Genomic DNA, 25581 nt, shown 5'->3' with positions numbered 1-25581 from the left:
GGTCACACACACTATATACACAACTCTCACTGCCACCCTCACAAACACTTCTATGCCTCTCACTGGTTCATAAAATACACCCCTCAATACCTCTCACTAGTCCCTCTCTTTACCTTGGCTACCCCTCTCCCTCACTATTCCGCACAACCATGCAGTACCCCTCTATACTCCCTCTCTATCCTCCTCTGATCCACTAGTACGGCTAGGACTCCTAGTCTTTTCAGCTTACAACCCCAGACTCAGCTCCAGCCCCTGCTCCCCAGCTCCAGCCCCTGCTCCCCAGCTCCAGCCCCTGCTCCCCAGCTCCAGCCCCTGCTCCCCAGCCCCTGCTCCCCAGCTCCAGCCCCTGCTCCCCAACTCCAGCCCCTGCTCCCCAACTCCAGCCCCTGCTCCCCAACTCCAGCCCCTGCTCCCCAACTCCAGCCCCTGCTCCCCAACTCCAGCCCCTGCTCCCCAACCAGGGCCAGCTCCAGCCCCTGCTCCCCAACCAGGGCCAGCTCCAGCCCCTGCTCCCCAACCAGGGCCATCTCCAGCCCCTGCTCCCCAACCAGGGCCATCTCCAGCCCCTGCTCCCCAACCAGGGCCAGCTCCAGCCCCTGCTCCCCAACCAGGGCCAGCTCCAGCCCCTGCTCCCCAACCAGGGCCAGCTCCAGCCCCTGCTCCCCAACCAGGGCCAGCTCCAGCCCCTGCTCCCCAACCAGGGCCAGCTCCAGCACCTGCTCCCCAACCAGGGCCAGCTCCAGCACCTGCTCCCCAACCAGGGCCAGCTCCAGCCCCTGCTCCCCAACCAGGGCCAGAACGAATGAGTTTCTAATGGCGGGCACATTTCTTCACTGGACCTCCTATATGTGCATGTGCTGGCATATTCACCATTTGTTTTAGGAGTGTTATAGTGAAAACCATAGGCAGCTTGTGAGTTTCAAGGTTGGGGAAGCTACAGTTTATCCTACCATCTCTACCGATCTGCATGCCAGTTATGATTCTGTTTATATGCGCATTTTCGTGGAACAGTTTCATTTCAATAATAATGTTTTTGTCTCTCAAAATCAGTGTTACATGGTCAACCATGAATCTGAAGTAAAACAATAAAAAGCTAAAAGTAAAAACTCAACAAAGGCGAGAGCATTAGCCTCTGCCATATGGACACATTGATACACTGGTGACTAAAGAAATGAGAGCATTGAACTCAAGAGATCGCCTTCAGGCCAAAGGCAGTAAGCCTATAACTTAATCGTCAACTAAGTAAAATACATTGGCCTAAAGTCGACTATTAAGCATCTCTCTACTCCGCCTCTCTGCCTCCCTTTTTAATCTGTCTTGACTTGAGCTATTGCTGGTGAAGTGCAACGTTGTATCAATTCATCAACTGGATCCAGCCCCAAGCTGTCTCTAGGGAACGTGCAACATTATATCAGCTAACCTATTCCAGGTCTTCAGAGTTTCTTGTGCCATTGAGCTCAGACAGCTGTTTTTTTTATGACATTTCCACTGGATATATTATTATATATATTTTTTTCATTATTTAACCTTTATTTAACTAGGCAAGTCACTTAAGGACAAATTCTTATTTACAATGATGGCCTACACCGGCCAAACCCGGACGACGCTGGGCCAATTGTGCACCGCCCTATGGGACTCCCAATCACGGCCAGATGTGATACAGCCTGGAATCGAACCAAGGACTGTAGTGACGCCTCTTGCACTGAGTTGCAATGCCTTAGACCGCTGGGCCACTCGGGATCCCATGGGTAATATGGAATAATCAGATCAAGATATTCTGTTCTTCTACACCGATGCGTGATTCTCAAGGCCGGGAGTGTTGGAAAGATTTTTCAAATACTGAGAAACTGTCATTCACAAAAACAGACTTTGTTGACTTACTGTGTGAGGTGAAGAAAAAATGACTGAGAAGCTCAGTTTATTAGTGGTGGACGTGGTGAGCTATAACAATCAAAAATCAGACATTGCCAAATGGGTACTTAACTACTTTTGCACGCAGCAGGCCAGGTAGGCCTACTTCTGAGTGTGCTCAGGCACGTGCGCTCCCTCAACTTTATCAGGAAATAGAAACCAGACACATGCTCATTGCTCACATGGAGCACTCCAAACAAAAACAATTGACAAATCTGGTAATTGGTATTAAATAAACCAAAACTTGTTTCTCACAAGTGTAGCAGGTTGTGAACTCTGCAAACAACGTTTCCTGTCTGATAATGATTATGGTAAATGACTGTAATTAATACATTAACAGAAATTCATGTAACCAAATGACAGGGGATTAATGGTACATCTACTAGACCTGCTGATGTGTTATGGAGAATTACTCAAAAAATAAACAATCCGCGGTCTAAGGCACTGCAGTGCTTGAGGCGTTAGTACATATCCAGGTTCGATCCCGGGCTGTGTCGTAGGCGGCTTTGACCGGGAGACCCATGAGGTGATGCACAATTGGACTGAATTAATGTCTTTCTGTCGGTGCGCGTCTCTGTGAAATAAATTATTAATATTTCAATATTTTATTTGGACGGGCAAGGAGATGCGGTAGGGTGGGCCAGGCCCCCTAAGGCCTGCACATAACGCCAGACCTGTCTCCAACCCCTGCACTCCAACCCCTGCACTCCAACCCCTGCACTCCAACCCCTGCACTCCAACCCCTGCACTCCAACCCCTGCACTCCAACCCCTGCACACCAACCCCTGCACACCAACCCCTGCACTCCAACCCCTGCACACCAACCCCTGCACACCAACCCCTGCACACCAACCCCTGCACTCCAACCCCTGCACTCCAACCCCTGCACTCCAACCCCTGCACTCCAAGCCCTGCACTCCAAGCCCTGCACTCCAAGCCCTGCACTCCAAGCCCTGCACTCCAAGCCCTGCACTCCAAGCCCTGCACTCCAAGCCCTGCACTCCAAGCCCTGAACTCCAAGCCCTGATCTCCAACCCCTGATCTCCAACCCCTGAACTCCAACCCCTGCACTCCAACCCCTGCACTCCAACCCCTGCACTCCAACCCCTGCACTCCAACCCCTGCACTCCAAGCCCTGCACACCAACCCCTGAACTCCAACCCCTGATCTCCAACCCCTGATCTCCAACCCCTGATCTCCAACCCCTGATCTCCAACCCCTGAACTCCAACCCCTGAACTCCAACCCCTGCACTCCAACCCCTGCACTCCAACCCCTGCACTCCAACCCCTGCACTCCAACCCCTGCACACCAACCCCTGATCTCCAACCCCTGATCTCCAACCCCTGATCTCCAACCCCTGATCTCCAACCCCTAATCTCCAAGCCCTGATCTCCAAGCCCTGCACTCCAAGCCCTGCACTCCAAGCCCTGCACTCCAACCCCTGCACTCCAACCCCTGCACTCCAACCCCTGCACTCCAACCCCTGCACTCCAACCCCTGCACTCCAACCCCCGACCAAATACCTCATAGTAGTTTTACATGTAGCTTCCCCTTCCAAATGCAATATAATAACACACACAATTGCAACCCATAGATCGACGGTTACAGACACTCTGCATGCTCCTACAAGTGATGCCCCTCGACCTGGACTTCTCACACTCCTTACCCCTAGAGTACTGCCCCTCCTCAGCACAGGGAGGAATGTTTCTGTGTCTGTTTGTCTGCTACTTTATGTTATTCATGTTGTTTTTGTGTTGTTTGATTGACAACCAGATGATACTGAAATCTAATGGATATCTAGCTGTACATGAATCTATCTACCTGTCTCTCTGGGTCTGGGATCTGTCTACCTGTCTCTCTGGGTCTGGGATCTGTCTACCTGTCTCTCTGGGTCTGGGATCTGTCTACCTGTCTCTCTGGGATCTGTCTACCTGTCTCTCTGGGTCTGGGATCTGTCTACCTGTCTACCTGTCTCTCTGGGTCTGGGATCTGTCTCTCTGGGTCTGGGATCTGTCTACCTGTCTCTCTCGGTCTGGGATCTGTCTACCTGTCTCTCTGGGTCTATGATCTGTCTACCCGTCTCTCTGGGTCTATGATCTGTCTACCTGACTCTCTGGGTCTGTCAGTCTCTCCAGTTCTAGGATCTACAGTTGAAGTCGGAAGTTTACATACACTTAAGTTGGAGTCATTAAAACTTGTTTTTCAACCAGTCCACAAATTTCTTGTTAACAAACTATAGTTTTGGCAAGTTGGTTAGGACATCTACTTTGTGCATGACACAAGTAATTTTTCCAACAGTTGTTTACAGACTGATTATTTCACTTATAATTCACTGTATCACAATTCCAGTGGGTCAGAAGTTTACATACACTAAGTTGACTGCCTTTTAAACAGCTTGGAAAATTCCAGAAAATTATGTCATGGCTTTAGAAGCTTCTGATAGGCTAATTGACATCAAATGAGTCAGTTGGAGGTGTACTTGTGGATGTATTTAAAGGCCTTCCTTCAAACTCAGTGCCTCTTTGCTTGACATCATGGAAAAATCTAAAGAAATCAGCAAAGACCTCAGAAAATAATTAAAGACCTCCACAAGTATTTTTCATCCTTGGAAGAAATTTCCAAATGCCTGAAGGTACAATGTTCATCTGTACAAACAATAGTATGCAATTATAAACATCATGGGACCACGTAGCCGTCATACCGCTCAGGAATGAGACGCGTTCTGTCTCCTAGAGATGAATGTACTTTGGTGCGAAAAGTGCAAATCAATCCCAGAACAACAGCAAAGGACCTTGTGAGGATGCTGGAGGAAACGGGTACAAAAGTATCTATATCCACAGTAAAGTCTGATTTCGACATAACCTGAAAGGCCGCTCAGCAAGGAAGAAGCTACTGCTCCACAACCGCCATAAGAAAGCCAGATTGCGGTTTGCAACTGCACATGGGGACAAAGATTGTACTTTTTGGAGAAATATCCTCTTGTCTGATGAAACTAAAATAGAACTGTTTGGCCATAATGACCATTGTTATGTTTGGAGGAAAAAGAGGGAGGCTTGCAAGCCGAAGAACAACATCCCAACCGTGAAGCACGGGGGTGGCAGCATTATGTTGTGGGGGTGCCTTGCTGCAGGAGGGACTGGTGCACTTCACAAAATAGATGACATCATGAGGAGGAAAATTATGTGGATATATTGAAGCAACATCTCAAGACATCAGTCAGGAAGTTAAAGCATAGTCGCAAATGGGTCTTCCAAATGGACAATGACCCCAAGCATACTTCCAAAGTTGTGGCAAAATGGCTCAAGGACAACAAAGTCAAAGTATTGGAGTGGCCATCACAAAGCCCTGACCTTAATCCCATTGAAAATTTGTGGGCAGAACTGAAAAAGTGTGTGCGAGGAAGGAGGCCTACAACCTGACTCAGTTATACCATCTCTGTCAGGAGGAATGGGCCAAAATTCACCCAACTTATTGTGGGAAGCTTGTGGAAGGCTACCTGAAACATTTGGCCCAAGTTAAACATTTTAAAGGTAATTCTACCAAATACAAATTGAGTGTATGTGAACTTCTGACCCAATGGGAATGTGATGAAAGAAATAAAAACTGAAATAAATAATCATCTCGACTATTATTCTGACATTAAATAAAGTGGTGATCCTAACTGACCTAAGACAGGGAATTGTTACTGATTAAATGTCAGGACTTGTAAAAAAAAAATGTTTAAAAAAAGAATAGTTTAAATGTATTTGGCTAAGGTGTATATAAACTTCCGACTTCAACTGTATCTACCTGTATATCCAGGTAGGATCTATCTGTCTTTCTGGGTCTAGGATACGTCTACCTGCCTCTCTTTGGATGGAAACATTTTCTGTTTGTTTTTATGTACGCATGTCAAATACATTGTCTTTATTTACTGAGTGTACAAAACATTAGGAACACCTGCTCTTTCCATGACAGACTGACCAAGTGAATCCAGGTGAAAGCTATGACCCCTTACTGATGTCTCTTGTTAAGTCCACTTCAATCAGTGTAGATGAAGGCAAGGAGACAGAATAAATATTTTTTAAATGTATTTTTAGCCTTGAGACGTTTGTGTATGTGTGTCATTCAGAGGGTGAATGGGCAAGTCATCTATTTAAGTACCGTAATTTCCGGACTATAAGCCGCTACTTTATTCCCACGCTTTGAACCTCGCGGTTTATACAATGATGCGGCTAATTTATGGATTTTCCCCGCTTTCACAAGGTTCATGCCGCCAAAAAACTGAGCACCGTCACATAATGTGACGTAAATCGAGCACGCTCCAACTTCCCATCATTCTGATTACGGTAGTAATTTTGTCACCCTCATCATGGCAAAGACATGGAGAAATGCATATGATGCAGCTTTCAAGTCGAAGGCGATCGATCTGGCTGTTGGAAAAGGAAATAGAGCTGCTGCATGGGAGCTTTGCCTTAATGAGTCGATGATAAGACGTTGGAAACAGCAGCGTGAGGAACTGACTCAGTGCAGAAAGACAACAACAGCTTTCAGAGGGAAGAAAAGCAGATGGCCCAAAGTATTTGCAGCCACTCGACATCAGTGTAAATCGTTCATTTAAGGTGGCGCTCCTTGTTCAGTGGGAGGCTTGGATGACAAGTGGGGAGAAATCCTTCACTAAAATGGGCCGCATGCGAAGAGCAACTTATGGTCAATTCTGCCAGTGGGTCCTGACAGCGTGGAGCATTGTCAAAAAATCCACTATCATCAACGGGTTTCGAAAGGCTGGACTGCTGCGTGTTGAAGGGGCAGCATGAGCTCAGCGGGGTATTTGCCTCCGGATGAAAGTGACGAGAGCGACAATGAAAACGATCCAACATCGGATGAAGCAATTCTGAGGCTATTCAACTCCGACACCGAAGGAGATGACTTCAGTGGTTTCAGTGCACAGGAGGAAGATAGTGACCAATGACTTTCTTGGTAGGCCACTGTTTAATTTTTGTTACAAGCCGTGTTTCCTTTAAAGGCTGTGTAAAGTTCATTTGTTTCAATGTACCGGTAGGCACCTGCGGCTTATAGACATGTGCGGCTTATTTATGTACAAAATACATATTTTTTTATAATTCAGTGGGTGCGGTTTATATTCAGGTGCGCTTAATAGTCCAGCAATTACGGTACCTATGGTAGTAGGTGCCAGGCGCACTGGTTTGTGTCAATAACTGCAACACTGCTGAGTTTTTCACACTCAACAGTTTCCCATGTGTATCAATGGTCCACCACCCAAAGGAAATCCAGCCAACTTGAAAGAACTGTGGGAAGTATTGGAGTCAACATGGGTCAGCATCCATGTGGAACGCTTTCCATACCTTGTAGCGTCCATTAAGACAAATTGAGGCTGTTCTGTGGGAAAGGGGGGCGGGGCATGCAACTCAATATTAGGAAGGTGTCTTTAATGTTTTGTACGCTCAGTGTACATACGTCAAATACTTTCAAGTACATGAGTTGCGCTTGATTAAATTTCCTCTGTGGACTAGCTCCAACGGCGTACGGTCCAAGCTAAATCAAGCTCACCTCAAAAGTATTTGACCCAGGTCTATTAACGACGCACATCACATCTCTAACTAATTATAAAGCTCAGGGTCAGTAACAAGGATATTATTGCTTTAATCCCACTAGATCTAGAATGGGTATTGATAGATCCCTCTGATCCCTTCAGATCAGCTCCGCTTCTCTTCTGTCTCTCCATACTTAATACCAAGCCTCAGTTTATCATGTCTGTCTGGTTGACTAGTTCTGTTTTCATTTGGCTCGTTCTGTCTTTGTCTGAAACACTGTGTTTGTGTTGTTGTATTTAGACACTTCACTCAGTTCCTAGGAACTTCTACCCCTGAGTTTGTCTCGTTCTTTTAAAGGCATCTCCACCCTGGCCCCAACACACACACTATATAAACACATACAGCCCCAAGCCACCCAATACAAACCAGTACACTCACACACACCCACACACTAACAATCCAGTCCGTTGGCCAGCTCACTCCCTGAGCACAAAGGAGCTGGATGACAGAACTGGGAGGTAAAATCACCCAATCATCATCATGCTGCTACTACTGTAACCATCCTCACAGCATAGTCATCAGTCACCTGCAGAGTCTCTGCTACAGTACAACCACCCAGGGGTAAACCCAGGGCAGGGTTACCGTCCACGTCAAACCACTATACCAGAGTCATCACAGTTGACCCTCAGATGACCTTCTCTCCCAGTAGTGCTCTGCGGTTGACTTTGACTATGCCCCCATAAATCTGGGCATCTCTCTTATTAGCGTTATCCCTGGGTCTGTATGAAACTGCCCTCCCCATCCCCCCTTGGGGTGGACAGCTCAGGTGTTGGAGTTTTATCCGTCGTTCAGAATGAGATACAGAAACTGCTGCAATGATTTCCTCCCGGAAGGCGTGGCCTAGGGGTGTGATCTGTGACTGGTTTGAGTGAGTGCTCTCCTGTCCATTCCCCTGTCTGTGTGTCCCTGTCCCTCCCCCAGCCTACATCCACTCCAACCAGATCATGGGCTGGGGAGAGAAGGCCATTGAGATCCGCTCCGTGGAGACGGGACACCTCGACGGAGTTTTCATGCACAAGCGAGCTCAGCGACTGAAGTTCCTGTCGGAGAGGAACGACAAGGTGTGTGTAAGCACGAACACATGTACATGTATACAAGCACAAGAGCACACACACATGCTGCAAAACCTCAATTTATAAGCCAACACACATGCTTACTCTCCTCACTTCCCATGATGCTTTGTGCTGTGTGCAGGTGTTTTTCGCCTCTGTGCGTTCCGGCGGCAGCAGCCAAGTCTTCTTCATGACCCTGAACCGGAGCTCTATGATGAACTGGTAACCCTGGCAACCCCTCCTTACATCCTCCCTCCATACTGTACATGCCTAACCAGAGGACAGGATGGAGGGATGAAAAGAGAGAACTGAGACAGATGAGTGAACACAGAGTGGCGGCGGCTCAGTGGAGACGGGAGGAAGAGAAACTGTCTTCCCGTCCAACTCTCATCGCCAGCCAGCCAGACGTCTGCAGTACTAACCTCCCTCCACCAGAGGAACCAGAGATGAGCTCTCCAACAACTTTCCAGATACGCTCAGACAACACTCTCTCTGTGGTGCGTTTAGTTTCTCTAAGGCACCGTCCAAGATGGCCCATATTCCCTATACAGTGCAATACTTTTGGCCAGAGTAGGGAATAGCGTGCCGTTTTGGATGTAGCCTCAGTGTTTTGTTTTTGGGAGGTGGTGACAAGAGGTGCTGGTGTAGTCTCCCTCATGGGGTCAGGGGTCAGTGACTGAGGGTGTTGTCATGACCCCTGACCTGTGTGCGTATATACGCGGTGGGGCTGAGTGTAGATTCTTGACTGCAGGAACACTTGAAAAAATACAAATATTGTCACCGGTGGTCACAGAAAATATATATACTCTTGTCATTCTTGTTCTAGTTCACCTGTGCTCCCCTCTTTCTCTGTGACTTCTATTTTACATTCAATCTATTTGGCATATTTATATTCTGTGTGTTTCACATCTGTAAATACACATTCTATGATCTGAAACGGAGCTGCTTCCCTATCAGACACTCTTACACTGAGACGGAACAATGGAGGACAGAGAAACGGAGGAGATGGAGAGAATGATGAGAGCAGTCTTGAGTTTGTTTAGTTCATCTTCCTCATGTAGAAATTTCATTTAAAAAATGTGACATGCTTCTTCATATTAAAGACTGCAAGAGAGGGAGGAGTGATGGAGAGACAGACGTTTGGGTTGGTTAGTTGTCAGGCTTCTTCCTACACCACCTCTTCTCTCATCTCTTCCCCCCTTCCATTAGTTGACCTGCTCCTCTACATTTGCATAGTGACACCTATTCCACTTGTCACCATCACTTTTGACTTCTAAACTAAGGCAATACACAGGTGTAGTCTGACTGGACAAATGCGTGGTTGGAAAGATTTAACTTTCCAAAATGAGACCCACCATGTTATAGTCAGTCAATACCTTAAACTGGGGGTGGGGGTGTAAATGTACTCAAAATAGCTTTAGATGGCCAGGTGGAATGACCACATGAATCTCAAACCGTTAAGTTTAATCACATTTAGTCTCCTAGGATACTGTGTCTGACACTACCTGCAAAGGTAGTAGAGAGTTGAGGAGGGTGTCTGTGTTTACTGAACCAATGATGAGACTACTGATGTGGGTTGTATGTAATAAAGGGTAATAGCAATGAGCCTACTCCATCCACTAATTCCTTACCTCTTCAGTCATAGATCTGAAATGACTGGTTAAATATAAGTGTGACCGACAGGTGTTTGAACCTGGGTCGGCAGCCATCTTGCTTTCTCCTATCTAGTCCTGTCAGATCTTTGAACACTGCATGGGGTATAGGTTAGAGGAAAAGAGGGTTGTTTCCAAGAAACCGTAGGGTAAATATGATAAAGCATTTGATTATGATATCTTATGGATAATTTAGAGAAAGACCCTCATGTTCATACTATAAGGCTTTCTACAGAGTAGAGAAAATGGTTTCTACAATATGTTTTTATCGTGTTTAGTGTGAAGTATCAGACTTTGAACATGTGTGCAAGAATGAAAGTGTGCGCGTGCATGTGTGACTTGTCTTCCCTGCTAACAGTACAGAATTAAACTGCCACTGTTAGGTGTGTGTGTGTGTTCACCTCGTCTGAATCACTGGAATCAATAACCCGCCCCCCAGACTGGTACTCCAGTCAACTACAGTGGGGAGAACAAGTATTTGAACCTGCAAAATCGGCAGTGTTTCCTACTTACAAAGCATGTAGAGGTCTGTCATTTTTATCATAGGCACACTTCAACTGTGAGAGACGGAATCTAAAACAAAAAAATCATACAATGTGATTTTCTGGATGTAAGTCATTAATTTGCATTTTATTGCATGACATAAGTATTTGATACATCAGAAAAGCAGAACTTAATATTTGGTACAGAAAACTTTGGTTGCAATTACAGAGATCATACGTTTCCTGTAGTTCTTGACTAGGTTTGCACACACTGCAGCAGGGATTTTGGCCCACTCCTCCATACAGACCTTCTCCAGATCCTTCAGGTTTCGGGGCTGTTGCTGGGCAATACGGACTTTCAGCTCCCTCCAAAGATTTTCTATTGGGTTCAGGTCTGGAGACTGGCTAGGCCACTCCAGGACCTTGAGATGCTTCTTACGGAGCCACTCCTTAGTTGCCCTGGCAGTGTGTTTCGGGTCGTTGTCATGCTGGAAGACCCAGCCACGACCCATCTTCAATGCTCTTACTGAGGGAAGGAGGTTGTTGGCCAAGATCTCGCGATACATGGCCCCATCCATCCTCCCCTCAATACGGTGCAGTCGTCCTGTCCCCTTTGCAGAAAAGCATCCCCAAAGAATGATGTTTCCACCTCCATGCTTCACGGTTGGGATGGTATTCTTGGGGTTGTACTCATCCTTCTTCCTCCAAACACGGCAAGTGGAGTTCAGACCAAAAAGCTCTATTTTTGTCTCATCAGACCACATGACCTTCTCCCGTTCCTCCTCTGGATCATCCAGATGGTCATTGGCAAACTTCAGACGGGCCTGGACATGTGCTGGCTTGAGCAGGGGGACCTTGCGTGCGCTGCAGGATTTTAATCCATGACTGCGTAGTGTCTTACTAATGGTTTTCTTTGAGACTGTGGTCCCAGCTCTCTTCAGGTCATTGACCAGGTCCTGCCGTGTAGTTCTGGGCTGATCCCTCATCTTCCTCAAGATCATTGATTCCCCATGAGGTGAGATTTTGCATGGAGCCCCAGACAGAGGGTGATTGACCATCATCTTACATTTACATTTACATCTTGAACTTCTTACATTTTCTAATAATTGCGCCAACAGTTGTTGCCTTCTCATCAAGCTGCTTGCCTATTGTCCTGTAGCCCATCCCAGCCTTGTGCAGGTCTACAATTTTATCCCTGATGTCCTTACACAGCTCTTTGGTCTTGGCCATTGTGGAGAGGTTGGAGTCTGTTTGATTGAGTGTGTGGACAGGTGTCTTTTATACAGGTAACTAGTTCAAACGGGTGCAGTTAATACAGGTAATGAGTGGAGAAAAGGAGGGCTTCTTAAAGAAAAACTAACAGGTCTGTGAGAGCCAGAATTCTAACTGGTTGGTAGGTGATCAAATACTTATGTCATGCAATAAAATGCAAATGAATTACTTAAAAATCATACAATGTGATTTTCTGGATTTTTGTTTTAGATTCCTCTCTCTCAGTTGAAGTGTACCTATGATAAAACATGTCAGACCTCTACATGCTTTGTAAGTAGGGAAACCTGCAAAATCGTCAGTGTATCAAGTACTTGTTCTCCCCACTGTATGTGTTGTTTAAGCGTAACTGTCCTTGTACAGAGACATGATTATGATTACATAGACGTCCTCCACTGCTTTACTTCTCACTCTGTGTCTGGATGTCTGTGTCTGACATGTAAAGCCCTATCTCACACTGTTGGCCACATGATTTCCCCCTGCCCCTTTGTCCCCCATGTTCAGCTCCATAACACACACACACATACACACACAAAGAAACAAACACCTGTGACATACTAAATATTGGGATGATGTCCTGCTCTGTTGAGGATCCATATGATTTCCTTGTTTGAGAGCTATTCTCAGTTGTGATTTTCATGTTTTTTTTCTTGAATTAGAACCAATGTCAATACTGCTGTACGTAGATCTGGAGTCATAGAGGGCTCTGTCTTTGGCTCCATGGGATTAGCTGTGTATGGTAAACTACCCAAGGTGCTTCACCTCCATGATCTGTGTTTTTGTGACAAAGTGCTTGAAGTGGAATGAAATAGGTACCAGTACTTATTTAAATTCTACAGTACAGGTAATCTCGACACCCAGAACCAAATCTCAGCTTTTAAGGCTGTCACAAGAGACTATAGTACATGGGTCCATATTTTAGAGCCAATGTTCTATAAGAGGTGCCACTACTCAAGCAGTAGCATATCAGAGGAGGCTGTACTCCGTACCGATCAGGACCGACCCACTGGTCTGAGAGCACTTTTCTAGCGTTCTTTTCTGTCTGTCTGCATGTGGAGGTGTGGGGAGAGAGAAGCGGGGCACACTGCAGTAGGCCTACTTACAGGTTCTTTAGACTTTGGGCCTCCAATTTTGGCACATCACAAATATGTATGTTTTAAATATAAGTGAGTAGAATTGGATTAAACATTGATTATAAGGGAACAATGTTGGGATGGTATCTGTACACTGGATCCCAGCTTCCTTAGAGTGTTTAGCAATAAAGAGCACTAGCTACTGACTTCTTTAGTCTTCTGCTGTTACTTCTCTGTGTCACCATGACAGACACAGAGGTACAGAGGGAGGATGTATGGGTGATGAGCATGGATACATGTGATTATTGATGGTGATTAATTAATGTGACTGGAGCCATTTTGTTTGACTTTTCCATGTAACCTATTCACACACTTCATGTTTCCAAATGACAACATGCATTAGAAATGTGCTGTTTTTTTCTTAAATAAAATAAGTTAAACATGAGCTATGTGTGAAATATCTTGTCTGTACTCCTCTCTCTCTCATCATAAAATTATTTCGTTATTATGAGCCTACCGGGGCTGTGGTCAATTCAGAAAATACTCTAAAATTCCAATTCTCTTTAATGCTTTTCAATTAGTATTTAATTTTTTTAAATTGGAGTTTGGTTCACTTTCTGAATTCATTGGAATTTAAGTGGAATTAACCCCAACCCTGGAGCCTATATTCCCTTTCATGTAGATTCATGCAGTGCCTTCAGAAAGTATTCCCCTTGACTTTTTCCAAATGTTGTTGTGTTACAAAGTGGGATTAAAATTGATGTAATTGTCATTTTCTGCCAACGATCTACACAAAATAATCTATAATGTCAAAGTGGATGAAAAATGTGAACATTTGTAAAAAATAAAAATAAAATAATTAAATTTAAGAATTTAAAAAATAAATGAATATATTTAATTAAAAAATATATATCTTGATTTGATAAGTATTCAACCCTCTGAGTCAATGCATGCTAGAATCCCCTTTGGCAGTGATTACAGCTGTGCTTTTCTGGGTAGGTTTCTAAGAGATTTACACACCTGGATTGTACAATATTTTCACAATATTATTTAAAAAATTAGTCAAGCTCTGTCAAGTTAGTTGTATAACATTGCTTGATAGCCATTCTCAAGTTTTGCCATAGGTGTTCAAGCCTATTTAAGTATAACTAGGCCACTCAGGAACGTCTTCAGCAAACAGTTATCATCCTAGTTTGTAGGTACTTTGCTGTTTTATTGTCATTAACCCCACACTACGGAACCATATATGTTGCAGTATTGGCTGAACACTACATTAGGACCATAGCAGTATGTTTTATTATAGGGGTATGTTGGGAGAACACAGAAGAAAATCTTTGGACTACCGCTTTAACGGAAACCATATAAATGTTCCTCTGTCTACGTATGCCGCAGTTAAATTGGTCGCGCTTGCGCAGTCCTGTTCTTCTTTTTCTTGGAAGGTAAGTGGTGCATGCAGCGTGCTTCTGTTCACGGGGGAAAATGGACAACTTTTAGTAGTTTTATGTCAGTTTATTTTTGACTGGACATATTCCTTTTAGGTTTTGGTAGTGGAAAGCAAAGGTCAATTTTAAGTTTGCTTCACGAGTGTAGGTGCATTCGGCGACAGGGTGTTGGTCTCATGTTTCTGAATCCACCGATTTTACGCTAATGGAAAAAGAGGCATGAGGCCTTCTGCGCGCTTGTTGGATGTTGCTAGTCATGTCTTGCTAGCCTAGCCTGCTAAACTAGCCGAATTTTTGACTGCCCTAGGAAAACTAACAATGTTGTAATGTACATTACATTGACATGAGACAATTTAACAAAGATGCCAACTGTTTTTTTATAAGTGTTTATCACTTCCGAATGAAAATGTTTGTGTTTAGGCAAAGTATTGTGATTAGGTTGCTAATTGCAACGTAGCTAGCTAACGTTAGCTAATTGGTTAGGTAATGCAATGTGTTCGTAAAACAAATCTGGGAAGTTGTGATGACTTAAAATTACCCCGAATGTTTTTACAATTAACTTCTCGCTTGTGGCATGGAATTGTCGTCATACTAGTAACGCGAGCTAGCAAACTATCGCGTCTTTCAATCTAATTTAGCCATCTGGTTAGCTGGCAAATACATTAACGCTTCTATTTATAATCCAATGTGTCTCTTGTTAATCAATACTATTTGGTATGGTGGTCAACGTTGTCTTTTATAATCCGTAGTCGGTGTTTTTTCTCTCCCAATGTTGATTCTCAAAGCTAGTTACAATAAATACACAGCGTGTAGGCCGGGCCAGTAGCTAACTAGCTTATTGTTAGCCTCGTTCTGCTAACCTATCCAAACTTGTGTGAAGTTGGCTGAACGGTATCACTGGTGCTTGTGTGAATCACATTAGCAATCTGACGTTAGCGCAGGAAGTTGTCTCGCCAACAATGATAATAAATGTTGTCCGGTCGGCTGCGAGCGTCCCGGGCCAGGGCTCCGTTATTTACCGGGGCACTATAATGCGGCATGTTCATCGTGACGTGAAGCAAACTCCCGTTCTGCCTCCCGAACAGAGGCGCAGGCCAAACTGGGACACGTGGACAGGGCGTGGGGATTATCGTTAACATGACCAGGTCGGGCCCTGATCCAGTCTTTTGGGCTGATTTGTGAAATGGGTTGGCAGTCGCCTGTTAAATTTGACTGAGGTCCACGTGTGCTGGGACGTCCATTATTCCCACGTTGTCACCCACGGCTTGATTTTGGTTATAATGGACATGAGTACGGGAACTGATGTCAACTATCTTTAACCAGACTAGTGAAACTGTTTCGTGGAATAGCTTTGGTTGCATGGCCAATATGGACAATTTTGTACCGATATATTTTTGCATTGCGTTGACTAGTGTTTTTGATGCACACTGAAAAAGACAAGCATTTCCCCGTCTCATGTCAACTCTTTGGGTTCTGACGGAAGTCGTTCATTGTCTATGGAGCAGTCCGCAATGCGGGGCACTCCGAGTAGCATGCCTTCAATATTTTCAGTTATTCACATGTGTGTGTGAAGTACAAAAATGTAGGCTGGTCATCCTGCAAAACGCATTTGATGTCACTCGCTCTGTTGCAACTGCTCCCATTAGGCCTACAGATATGGATAAGATAACCAAGCTACATTCCTTGCCAAATTCAGAATGGACTGGTTGAAGTAGGGAAATGTTCCAACTAGCTGCAGTTCTGAAATCAATGCCTCCCGTCTGTTCCACGTAGGTTATTTGTGAACTGTTAGTGGCATTTAGAATTGGCTAGGCTATAACCCCAACACACTGAAAATATTCGGACATTATTTTATTGAGGACAGAACATGCATCAAGATCATGATTTAACTTGCCAAGTTAATTATGAACAAATTCTTATTTAAAATGATGGCTGAACCCTAACCTGGACTACGCTGGGTGTTAAATGTGGAATAGTCAATCCTTTTGCAAAATTTCAAATGGGCAGAATAAACTAAATTTACAGTCTGGATATCGGTGGTTGGTATTTTTTTAACCTCTTGGAACTACCCATCCCGGATCCGGGAAAATTGTCAGCAACTATACTAATTACCATAGCACAACGGTCAAAAATATTACTAGAAAATATTCACATTCATGAAATCACAAGTGAAATATAGTGAAACACAGCTTAGCCTTTTGTTAATCACCCTGTCATCTCAGATTTTGAAATGATGCTTTACAGCCAAAGCAAGACGAGCGTTTGTAAGTTTATCGATAGCCAAGCATAGCATTTATGTCCAGCTAGCAGCAGGAAGCTTGGTCACAAATCAGAAAAGCAATCAAATGAACTGTTTACCTTTGATCTTCGGATGTTTTCACTGACGAGACTCCCAGTTAGACAGCAAATGTTCCTTTTGTTCCATAAAGATTATTTTTATACCCAAAATTCCTCCGTTTGTTTGTCACGTTATGTTGAGAACTCCACCGGAAATAGCGGTCACGACAACGCCGGGGGGAAAATCAATTTATATCCATAATATCGACAAACATGGCAAACATTTTTATAATCAATCCTCAGTGTTTTTCACATATCTATTTGATAATATATCAACCGGGACAATTGGCTTTTCAGTAGGAGCGAGAGGAAAAATGACTACCTCTGTATTTTACGCAAGAATCACAGAGCCCTCAGCTGGCCACTTACGCAATGTAGTTGTTTACGCTCATTCTTCAACATAAAGGCGAAACTACGTAGAAAGGGGAATTTGGTTGATATCCCTTCCAGTGGCCAATAGGGGTGCATAGGAACACAACGGTTTCAAAACATGAGTCGCTTCCTGAATGGATTTTTCTTGGGCTTTCGCCTGCAATATCAGTTCTGTTATACTCACAGACAATATTTTGGCAGTTTTGGAAACTTTACAGTGGTTTTTATCCTAAGCTGTCAATTATATGCATATTCTAGCATCTGGTCCTGAGAAATAGGTGGTTTACTTTGGGAATGTTATTTTTCCAAAAATAAAAATAGTGGTGTTACTAAATTGATCAGATCTACCGCATCTTAGACTTGCTTTCAATGAGTGACATCTTTAATTAATTTCTGTGAATTTGGTCGGGTTGCCCATGAAGTTACATATTTCACCTTTTTAAACATGCCCAACGATGTTATACATTTCACAAGATGATAACAGGGCAGCCAGGTCTAATTCTAGTCTGGGCTACTTATCATGTTCTTTTATCAAGAACTAGTCACAAGCTGCTACTGCTAGAATTGGGACCATTTGCTTCTCTTTTGACCTGAACTACAACAAACCGTAGGTAAATGTAATGGCTGTAATGTTTCTAATTAAATTGACTGCGGCAAGTGACTTTAAATTGATACACTAGCAATATTTTCGAGCAACTGAGTTGGGAGCATTGAGCAACATGAATAGATTTCATGACTAACTTAACTCCACATTTCTTCACTCATCTCCTATAGCTTGACTACCACATCTGTACTGGAATATATCAGCTAACAAACAGCAACTGAGGCCTTGCCCCTCCCTTGTTCATCCGCTCGACCTACTGTCAGTCAAGTCATCAGCAAGGCGAACATAATAACTCAATTTAGCCAGTGTTTTAGTAAACAGTTCTAAGCAAACCATCTCGTTAAACATACCAAAAGCTATTTAAATTGGTCCGGTTCTCCCATTGACATGGTATGGATATCAGTTGGCCTGCTATACATGACAAACTGAACACAGTAAGGGATCATGATCTAACATTGTAATGAAGCAACATATGATATGCGACTGGCCACCTCACTCCATAATGGATGTGCGCTTAAAGGGTCCGTACATTGAAGAAATGGAGATGTGCTTAACCGCGTCTGAAGATTTAATGCCGTTAATGTTTTACTCGTTGACTTTGACAGCCCTAGTATTCATGCATGGAAATAAATTGGCAGTGCTGTTGTTTTAATTGCCTAATATAACCGATACATGTGTTCCTCTGCAGTACCCCCTAATCCATCGCACCATGGCAGATCCCGAACTTGACTTCACCACTGGAGAGTCTGGTGCCTCCGCCACCATTCCTATGCAGTGCTCTGCCCTGCGAAAGAACGGTCACGTGGTGTTAAAGGGACGCCCATGTAAGATTGTGGAAATGTCCACCTCCAAGACCGGAAAGCACGGACACGCCAAGGTAGGGGGTTGCCTAGACGCGCATACAAATACTACATGCCCTAGGGATGCCTCTGCTACATAGTGGCAATGTCCAGCAGCATCAGTATTAGGGAGTTTGTGGGGAACAGACTTCTGGTGTACTTTCGTTGTCCACGTCTGAAGTAATTGACTCAAATACTTAGTTTGAATTTTCCAAGCATAACTTGATTAATCAAATTAGGTTTTACTTAACTTGTTTTGACTGTTATTAGTGGTGTGGTTAAACTCTGTTTTCTAAGTTGATGTTTATCCCTCTTCCTCTTTTAGGTGAACATGGTGGGCATTGACATCTTCACCAACAAGAAGTATGAGGACATGTGCCCCTCCACCCACAACATGGATGTGCCCCACATCAAGAGGAATGAGTTCCAGGTCAGTGTGACCAGGGTGGGAAATGAACACATGCCAAAAGCGGGTAGATTTTTGGCAATGTTGTGATGTCTATTTCACCAGCCACGTTGGTGACTGGTCATTTTATTAAAAGCCTAAATGTAGAAATTGGTTGACTTGCCCTGAAAGAGTATTAGTGGAACTTTGTCTTTGTGTTTCTTGGCTAGTTGCATTGTGTACAAAGGTTGTTCAATATTAGTTTGGGTTGGCTGCAATGGTCTGCGGAGGTACTCAACTCTGATGGACACTGCGTTACCATGGTAATGGCCCCCTTGCTGAAAAGGGAGCAGCTGAACATTTGTCTTAACTTGTGACTCAAATATTTGGTGGTTATATTGTGCTTATTTTGAGCATGGAACACAAATATTTTAATTAGCTTTCAGTAATTTCTTATTATAACACTCCAATTGAATTGTTCGCCTACATTTTATTTGTTTTAAATATCACCTTTACTCTCTTTGTGTTTTTCGGTACGGTAGTGTCCCGCCAACTGCCAGTGAAAGTGCAGGGCGCCAAATTCAAAACAACAAATCTCATAATTAAAATTCCTCAAGCATACAAGTATTTTACACCATTTTAAAGACACAATTCTCATTAATCCAGCCGGTGTCTGATTTTAGAACGGCTTTACAGCGAACGCACCACAAACGATTGTTAGGTCACAGAGAAACAGCCATTTTTCCAGCCAAAGAGAGGAGTCACAAAAAGCACAAATAGAGAAAAAATGAATCACTAACCTTTGATCTTCATCAGATGACACTCATAGGACTTCATGTTACACAATAATGTATGTTTTATTTGATGAAGTGCATATTTATATCAAATCTCATTTTAAATTAGCGTGTTATGTTCAGTAATTCCAAAACATGTGGTGATTTAGCAGAGCCACATCGATTCACAGAAATACTCATAATAAACATTGAAAAAAGATACAAGTGTTATGCGTGGAATTGTAGATGTACTTCTTCCTGTTGTCAGATTTCAAGAACTTTACGGGAAAAGCACACCATGCAATAATCGGAGTACGGCGCTCAGAGACAGTCAGAGATCTGCCATGTTGTGTCGTCAACATTAGTCAGAAATGATAAATATTCACTTACCGTTGATCTTCATCAGAATGCACTCCCAGGAATCCATCGATAAAGTTCATCATTTATGTCCAAATAGCTTCTTTTGTAAGGGCGTTTGGTAAGCAAATCCAAACGCGCGTGCAAGTCTAGCCGAAAGGTCGGACGACAAGTCCAAAAAGTTACATTACAGGTCGTAGAAACGTGTCAAACTAACTATAGAATACATTTTTAGGATGTTTGTATCATAAATCTTCAGTAATGTTCCAACTGGAGAATTCCTTTTTCTGTAGAAAAGCAATGGAACGCGAGGTAACTCGCATGACCAGACCTCATTCCCCTCTCATTCGGCCCCACTTCACAGAAGCATCAAACAAGGTTCTAAAGACTGTTGAAGCCTTAGGAAGTCCAACGTGAGCAATATCCCACTATCTTCAATAGGGAATGAGTTGGAAAAACAACCAACTTCAGATTTCCCACTTCCTGGTTGGATTTTTTTCTCGGGTTTGTTATACTGTTATACTCATCATTCAAACAGTTTTATAAAGTCAGTGTTTTCTATCCAAATATACTAATTATATGCATATTCTTGCTTTTATGGCTGAGTAGCAGGCAGTTTACTTTGGGCTAGAGGTCGACCGATTATGATTTTTCAACGCCGATACTAATTATTGGAGGACCAAAAAAAGCCAATACAGATAAATCAGCCTTTTTGGGGGGGTTTAATGACAAATACAACAACACTGAATGAACACTTATTTGAACTTAATGTAATACATAAATAAAAATCCATTTAGCCTCAAATAAATAATGAAACATGTTCAATTTGGTTTAACTAATGCAAAAACAAAGTGTTGGAGAAGGGAAAGTGGTGGTGGTTCCTTTTAATATCAGTCTTCAATATTCCCAGGTAATAAGTTTTAGGTTGTGGTTATTATAGGACTATTTCTCTCTATACCATTTGTATTTCATATACCTTTGACTATTGAATATTCTTATAGGCACTTTAGTATTGCCCGTGTAACAGTTTAGCTTCCGTCTGTCTCCTCGCCCCTACCTGGGCTCGAACCAGGAACACATCGACAACAGCCATCCTCGAAGCATCGTTACCCATGCAGAGCAGGGGGAATAACTATAGGTCTCAGAGCGAGTGATGTTTGAAACGCTATTAGTGCCCACCCTGCTAACTAGTCAGCCATTTCACATCGGTTACACCAGCCTAATCTCGGGAGTTGATAGGCTTGAAGTCATAAACAGTGCAATGGTTGAAGCATAACGAAGAGCTGCTGGCAAAAATGCAAAAAGGTGCTGTTTGAATGCATGCTTACGAGCCTGCTGGTGCCTACAATCGCTCGGTCAGACTGCTCTATCAAATCCGAGACTTAATTATAACATAACACACAGAAATACGAGTCTTAGGTCATTAATATGGTCGAGTCCGGAAACTATCATCTCGAAAACAAGACATTTATTCTTTCAGTGAAATACAGAACCGTTGTGTATTTTATCTCACAGGTGGCATCCAAAAGTCTAAATATTCCTGTTGCATTGCACAACCTTCAATGTTATGTCATAATTACATACAATTCCGGCAAATTAGGTGGCCCAAACTGTTGCATATACCCTGACTCTGCGTGCAATGAACGCAAGAGAAGTGACACAATTTATTTTAGCCAAATATGCAGGTTTAAAAATATATACTTCTGTGAATGGATTTTAAGAAAGGCATTGATGTTTATGGTTAGGTACACATTGGAGCAAGGACAGTCCTTTTCCGGGAATACGCACCGCATCGATTATATGCAACGCAGGATAAACTAGTAATATTATCAACCATGTGTAGTTAACTAGTGATTATGGTTATTTTTTTATAAGATGCGTTTAATACTAGCTAGCAACTTACCTTGTCTTACTGCATTCGCGTAACAGGCAGGCCCCTCGTGGAGTGCAATGAGAGGCAGGTGGTTAGAGCATTGGACTAGTTAACTGTAAGGTTGCAAGATTGAATCCCAGAGCTGACAATGTGAAAATCTGTCATTCTGCCCCTGAACAAGGCAGTTAACCCACTGTTCCTAGGCTGTCATTGAAAATAAGAATGTGTTCTTAACTGACTTGCCTAATTAAATAAAGGTGTCAGAAAAAAAGAATGGTGTCCAAAAATACAGATTTACGATTGTTATGAAAACTTCAAATCGGCCCTAATTAATCGGTCGACTTCACTCTGGGCACCTTATTCATCCAAGCTACTCAATACTGCCCCCCAGTCAACAAGAATTTAAGTACTCTTTCAATAAATGTCATCGTTAGAGACCTGAACAACTAAATACTTCATTACTACTTCTGTTGCGGTGTTATTATGGATAAAATAATTGGCATGGCTTGTAGATTTTACATCTACCTGCCACAGTGGCTGGTGGAACAGAGGAGTGGAATTTCCTGCCTAGTGTGACCTCACTGTCAGTGCTCATTCCCCTATGCCAGGGTTTCCCAAACGTGTTTGCCCAAGACGGCTGACTCAAATAACCAACTCATCAAGCTCAAATTTTTTTAATCAGCTGTGTAGTGCTATGGCAAAAGGTGCACCGAGGTGGCCAGGACAGATTTGGTGGAAAATGCCCCATGTCACTTGTTCCCACATAGTTGGCATGATACTAGAACCAGTACTAATTCAGAATGTGAATTGGGCATTATGATCAGGACACTACTTTTCCAAGAGACTAGCAAATCCATTCAACACTTCAGTCATTGGCTGTCAAACCAACCACCGTCATATGGCTAGATACTTTCCTAGAAGGCTCCCTGGGAAGTCCTGTAGTTGGTCAGTTTTCAGTGTGGAGTAGTGGGACTGGCTCTACACGCTCCCAGTCTGGCCTGCTGTCACCTGTGAGGTGGCGCAATGTGATTGGCCATATAATCTTGATCGCCCAGGCATGATGTCATCCTAGTACATGGAGCTTGTATTTATTGAGCTTTAATGCACTTGATAGTTGCTGTTAAGGCATTGAAGTTACTGTCCACAACCCTTTGTTTATTAACGTGTTTTCAGTGTTTACGTACTTTGCTACATTACCTGGGGGGAGACTTAGGCCTGTAAGCATAATCAAATGCGCTTGTATGTGTTAGGCTTACGCCTGGTCAATTCGGTGACCTCATAGTTTCTTGGTACATTATTCAACTGCCTTGGGAGTAATGCTGTTGTGCTGATCACAATGGCTTTCTCTTTCTGGGAACAATGTGTCCACAGCTTGTGCCTCTGCTGTCAGCACTGGCCCTTGATTGGGTCACAGTAATTTTCCCCCTTGCAATGTCACCTTTTATTTTTATTGACACTTTGATTACATTTTACTGTGAATTTGGTGTTGGAGTGTTGCCCCGTGTTAATGCATGACGATCACCCAGCACTGTGCCAATACCCGTGGCGTGAGTGTGAATGGTTCATGCTACAGAAATCTCCTTGGAGATGGCTGTTACACCAGAGTGATCACATCACAAACCTCTGGTGCGATTGCTAACATAACAAATGCACATTTTCTCTAACATCCTAATCTCACACATTGTCGTGCAGTTTTCTGCTTAGTTCCTTATCTGCACAGCCTGGCTGACATTAAGACCACTTGGAGTGTGCATTTGTCTGACTGTAACCTGTTTGTTTTCAGCTGTTGAACATCACTGATGGGTTCATGTCCCTCATGGGTGACAATGGTGATGTGAGGGAGGACCTGCGTGTGCCTGATTCAGACCTGGGCAAGGAGATCGAGCAGAAGTTTGCTGCCGGTGAAGATATCCTGGTGAGTGTGGCTGGCACAGTGTTGGCTGGGGTGTTGTGACGTTTGACAGTTTATTTTGAGTGGTGCCTACGAAGAATATTAACCATTCCTCTGCCTGCAGGTCTCTGTGCTGGCCGCTATGGGGGAGGAGTGTGCTGTGGCTGTTAAGCAGATGACCGGTGGCAAATAGAAAGACCAGACTGGGCTGCCCAGGCAACAAACTCCACCCACAACCAGTCTAGCATTCTTATTGGTTATTCTGTCACCAAAGCGACGGCCTTCAGACAACTTCAATCATTCTGTTGTGATTCCTTTTTTTCTCGTTTTTTGGTTTTCTCTCCGACGCTGTCGGACTGTCCCACCGTTACAGCGGCTTGCTCGCTGTTGGGTGGCATTCTGCCGGATCACTGAGGTTTAGTTATACATAATCTACTATATAAAGAAAAATACTTTCAAAATATAGATTTTCTTTTTTGACTTCCTCATTCCTGTTTATTTTTGCCTTCGAGATGTTTTGGTCCTGCCACATACATTCCAGAATGTTTAAAATAATGATGGGATCCAGCTTTTTGTATGATTATTTTTTTATATTACTTAGATTGAATAGAACAGGTCTGATGCCTTTTGGGGGGGAGGGGGGGGGCTTTTTGACTGGTGGGACGAGGGGGCTGGAGGCCCCTTTTACTGTCCAACTCCGTTGGGGTTGTCCCTCTCTGGCCGCCTTACTGCTGCTTCCCAGCATGGCCTCTGCTCTGGCAGATCAGACGACTCAGATGCTTTTCTCCCAAGCCACGAACGATGGTGGCAGTCCCACCCTAGCATTTAAATAAACCTTCGATAACAAGAAAGAGAACATTAGAGAAGATGCTAAATATGAAACCAAACTTCAGTGATTTCTCTTGTCAATGCCGCTCTGTCTGTTTAGGAAGCTGAGGGCCCTGTGCGCTTACCTCTATTGTCACCACGGCAACCTGGCCCTGCCCCGGCTGCCCTGGGCATCCCATAATAGTCTGAGGTGTTGGTGTGGCAGCGTGGGCTTCCGGAATGTTCTGGAAGGCAGTTTGCAGTGAGGTGTGTATGAGGGCAGGGGGGGTGGAGTTGCAAACTTATTTTGTTCACTCGAGGCCTTTGTCACCTAACTGGAGATGGCAAAAAATAAAGTTAAAACAAATAGAACGTTTTCTTTGTTGTGGTTTGTTTTCTCACTATAATGTTCCACTATCCCAATGCCTGGCTGAAGTAAAAAAAATAAAAATAAAAAAAAAAAGTATGATACAGAAATGGATAGGTTTGAGCTTTGGTTGGGAACTCTGCACTCCAATTTGCCTGGAACCATATGGTATGCTACTCTGTATATGCATAGTACACTGAGCAAAAATATAAACGTAAAGTGTTGGTTTCATGAGCTGAAATAAAATATCCCAGAAATGTTCCATATGCACAAAGCTTACTTCTCTAAAATTGTGGGCATTTCTCATTTGCCAAGATAATGCATCCATCTGACAGGTGACATGTCAAGGGTACATTGTGCTGAGAACAAAGGCCAGTAAAATGTGCAGTTTAGTCACATGCTACAGAAATTACAAATGGCATGCTGATACGGATTATCCATCAGAGACTTGATTGTCCATTTCTCTACCATAAGCCAAGTCAATGACTTGAGCGTTTGG

The 25581-nt window shown here is 43.6% G+C and overlaps 3 protein-coding genes across 13 annotated transcripts in view; 2 read left to right on the top strand and 1 right to left on the bottom strand.

The window, feature by feature from the left end:
* Nucleotides 1–13480, top strand: part of LOC118361690 (TRAF2 and NCK-interacting protein kinase-like) — a 59429-nt gene extending 45949 nt beyond the window's left edge. For all 10 annotated transcript variants that reach the window (XM_035741830.2, XM_035741832.2, XM_035741825.2 and 7 more), the window contains 2 exons: nucleotides 8429–8568; nucleotides 8702–13480. In XM_035741830.2, the coding sequence (XP_035597723.1) occupies nucleotides 8429–8542 (114 nt within the window). In that variant the 3' untranslated portion in view covers nucleotides 8543–8568; nucleotides 8702–13480. The remainder of the gene's footprint in view (nucleotides 1–8428; nucleotides 8569–8701) is intronic.
* Nucleotides 9–6602, bottom strand: LOC127912863 (spidroin-1-like). 2 transcript variants are annotated; one of them, XM_052483649.1, is made up of 2 exons: nucleotides 747–6602; nucleotides 9–686 (listed from the first exon to the last, which is right to left on the bottom strand). In XM_052483649.1, the coding sequence occupies exon 1, from the start codon at nucleotides 3439–3441 to the stop codon at nucleotides 2509–2511; it is 933 nt and encodes a 310-aa protein (XP_052339609.1). In that variant the 5' UTR covers nucleotides 3442–6602; the 3' UTR covers nucleotides 9–686; nucleotides 747–2508. The 2 variants fall into 2 exon arrangements, with proteins under 2 accessions (XP_052339609.1, XP_052339610.1); XM_052483650.1 differs by having other exon boundaries at nucleotides 9–656.
* An 847-nt stretch (nucleotides 13481–14327) lies between the features above and the next one.
* On the top strand, nucleotides 14328–25087 carry LOC118361689 (eukaryotic translation initiation factor 5A-1-like). Its single transcript, XM_035741823.2, has 5 exons — nucleotides 14328–14474; nucleotides 18479–18667; nucleotides 18955–19059; nucleotides 23801–23932; nucleotides 24033–25087. The coding sequence occupies exons 1-5, from the start codon at nucleotides 14343–14345 to the stop codon at nucleotides 24099–24101; spliced, it is 627 nt and encodes a 208-aa protein (XP_035597716.1). The 5' UTR covers nucleotides 14328–14342; the 3' UTR covers nucleotides 24102–25087.
* The last annotated feature ends 494 nt before the right edge of the window (nucleotides 25088–25581 follow it).

This window comes from Oncorhynchus keta, chromosome 28 (assembly GCF_023373465.1).
Source record: "Oncorhynchus keta strain PuntledgeMale-10-30-2019 chromosome 28, Oket_V2, whole genome shotgun sequence".
Lineage (NCBI taxonomy): Eukaryota > Metazoa > Chordata > Actinopteri > Salmoniformes > Salmonidae > Oncorhynchus > Oncorhynchus keta.
The sequence above is the reverse complement of the archived record's forward strand: the minus strand, read 5'-3'. Positions and strand labels throughout refer to the sequence as shown.

Excerpts from the sequence above, each read along its gene's own strand:
- LOC127912863 (XM_052483649.1), bottom strand. The coding sequence starts at position 3,441 with ATGAGGTATTTGGTCGGGGGTTGGAGTGCAGGGGTTGGAGTGCAGGGG.
- LOC118361689 (XM_035741823.2), top strand. The coding sequence starts at position 14,343 with ATGTTGGGAGAACACAGAAGAAAATCTTTGGACTACCGCTTTAACGGA. Across the intron at positions 14,475-18,478 it reads GTTCTTCTTTTTCTTGGAAG|TACCCCCTAATCCATCGCAC; the intron begins GTAAGTGGTGCA and ends GTTCCTCTGCAG. Across the intron at positions 18,668-18,954 it reads GAAAGCACGGACACGCCAAG|GTGAACATGGTGGGCATTGA; the intron begins GTAGGGGGTTGC and ends TTCCTCTTTTAG.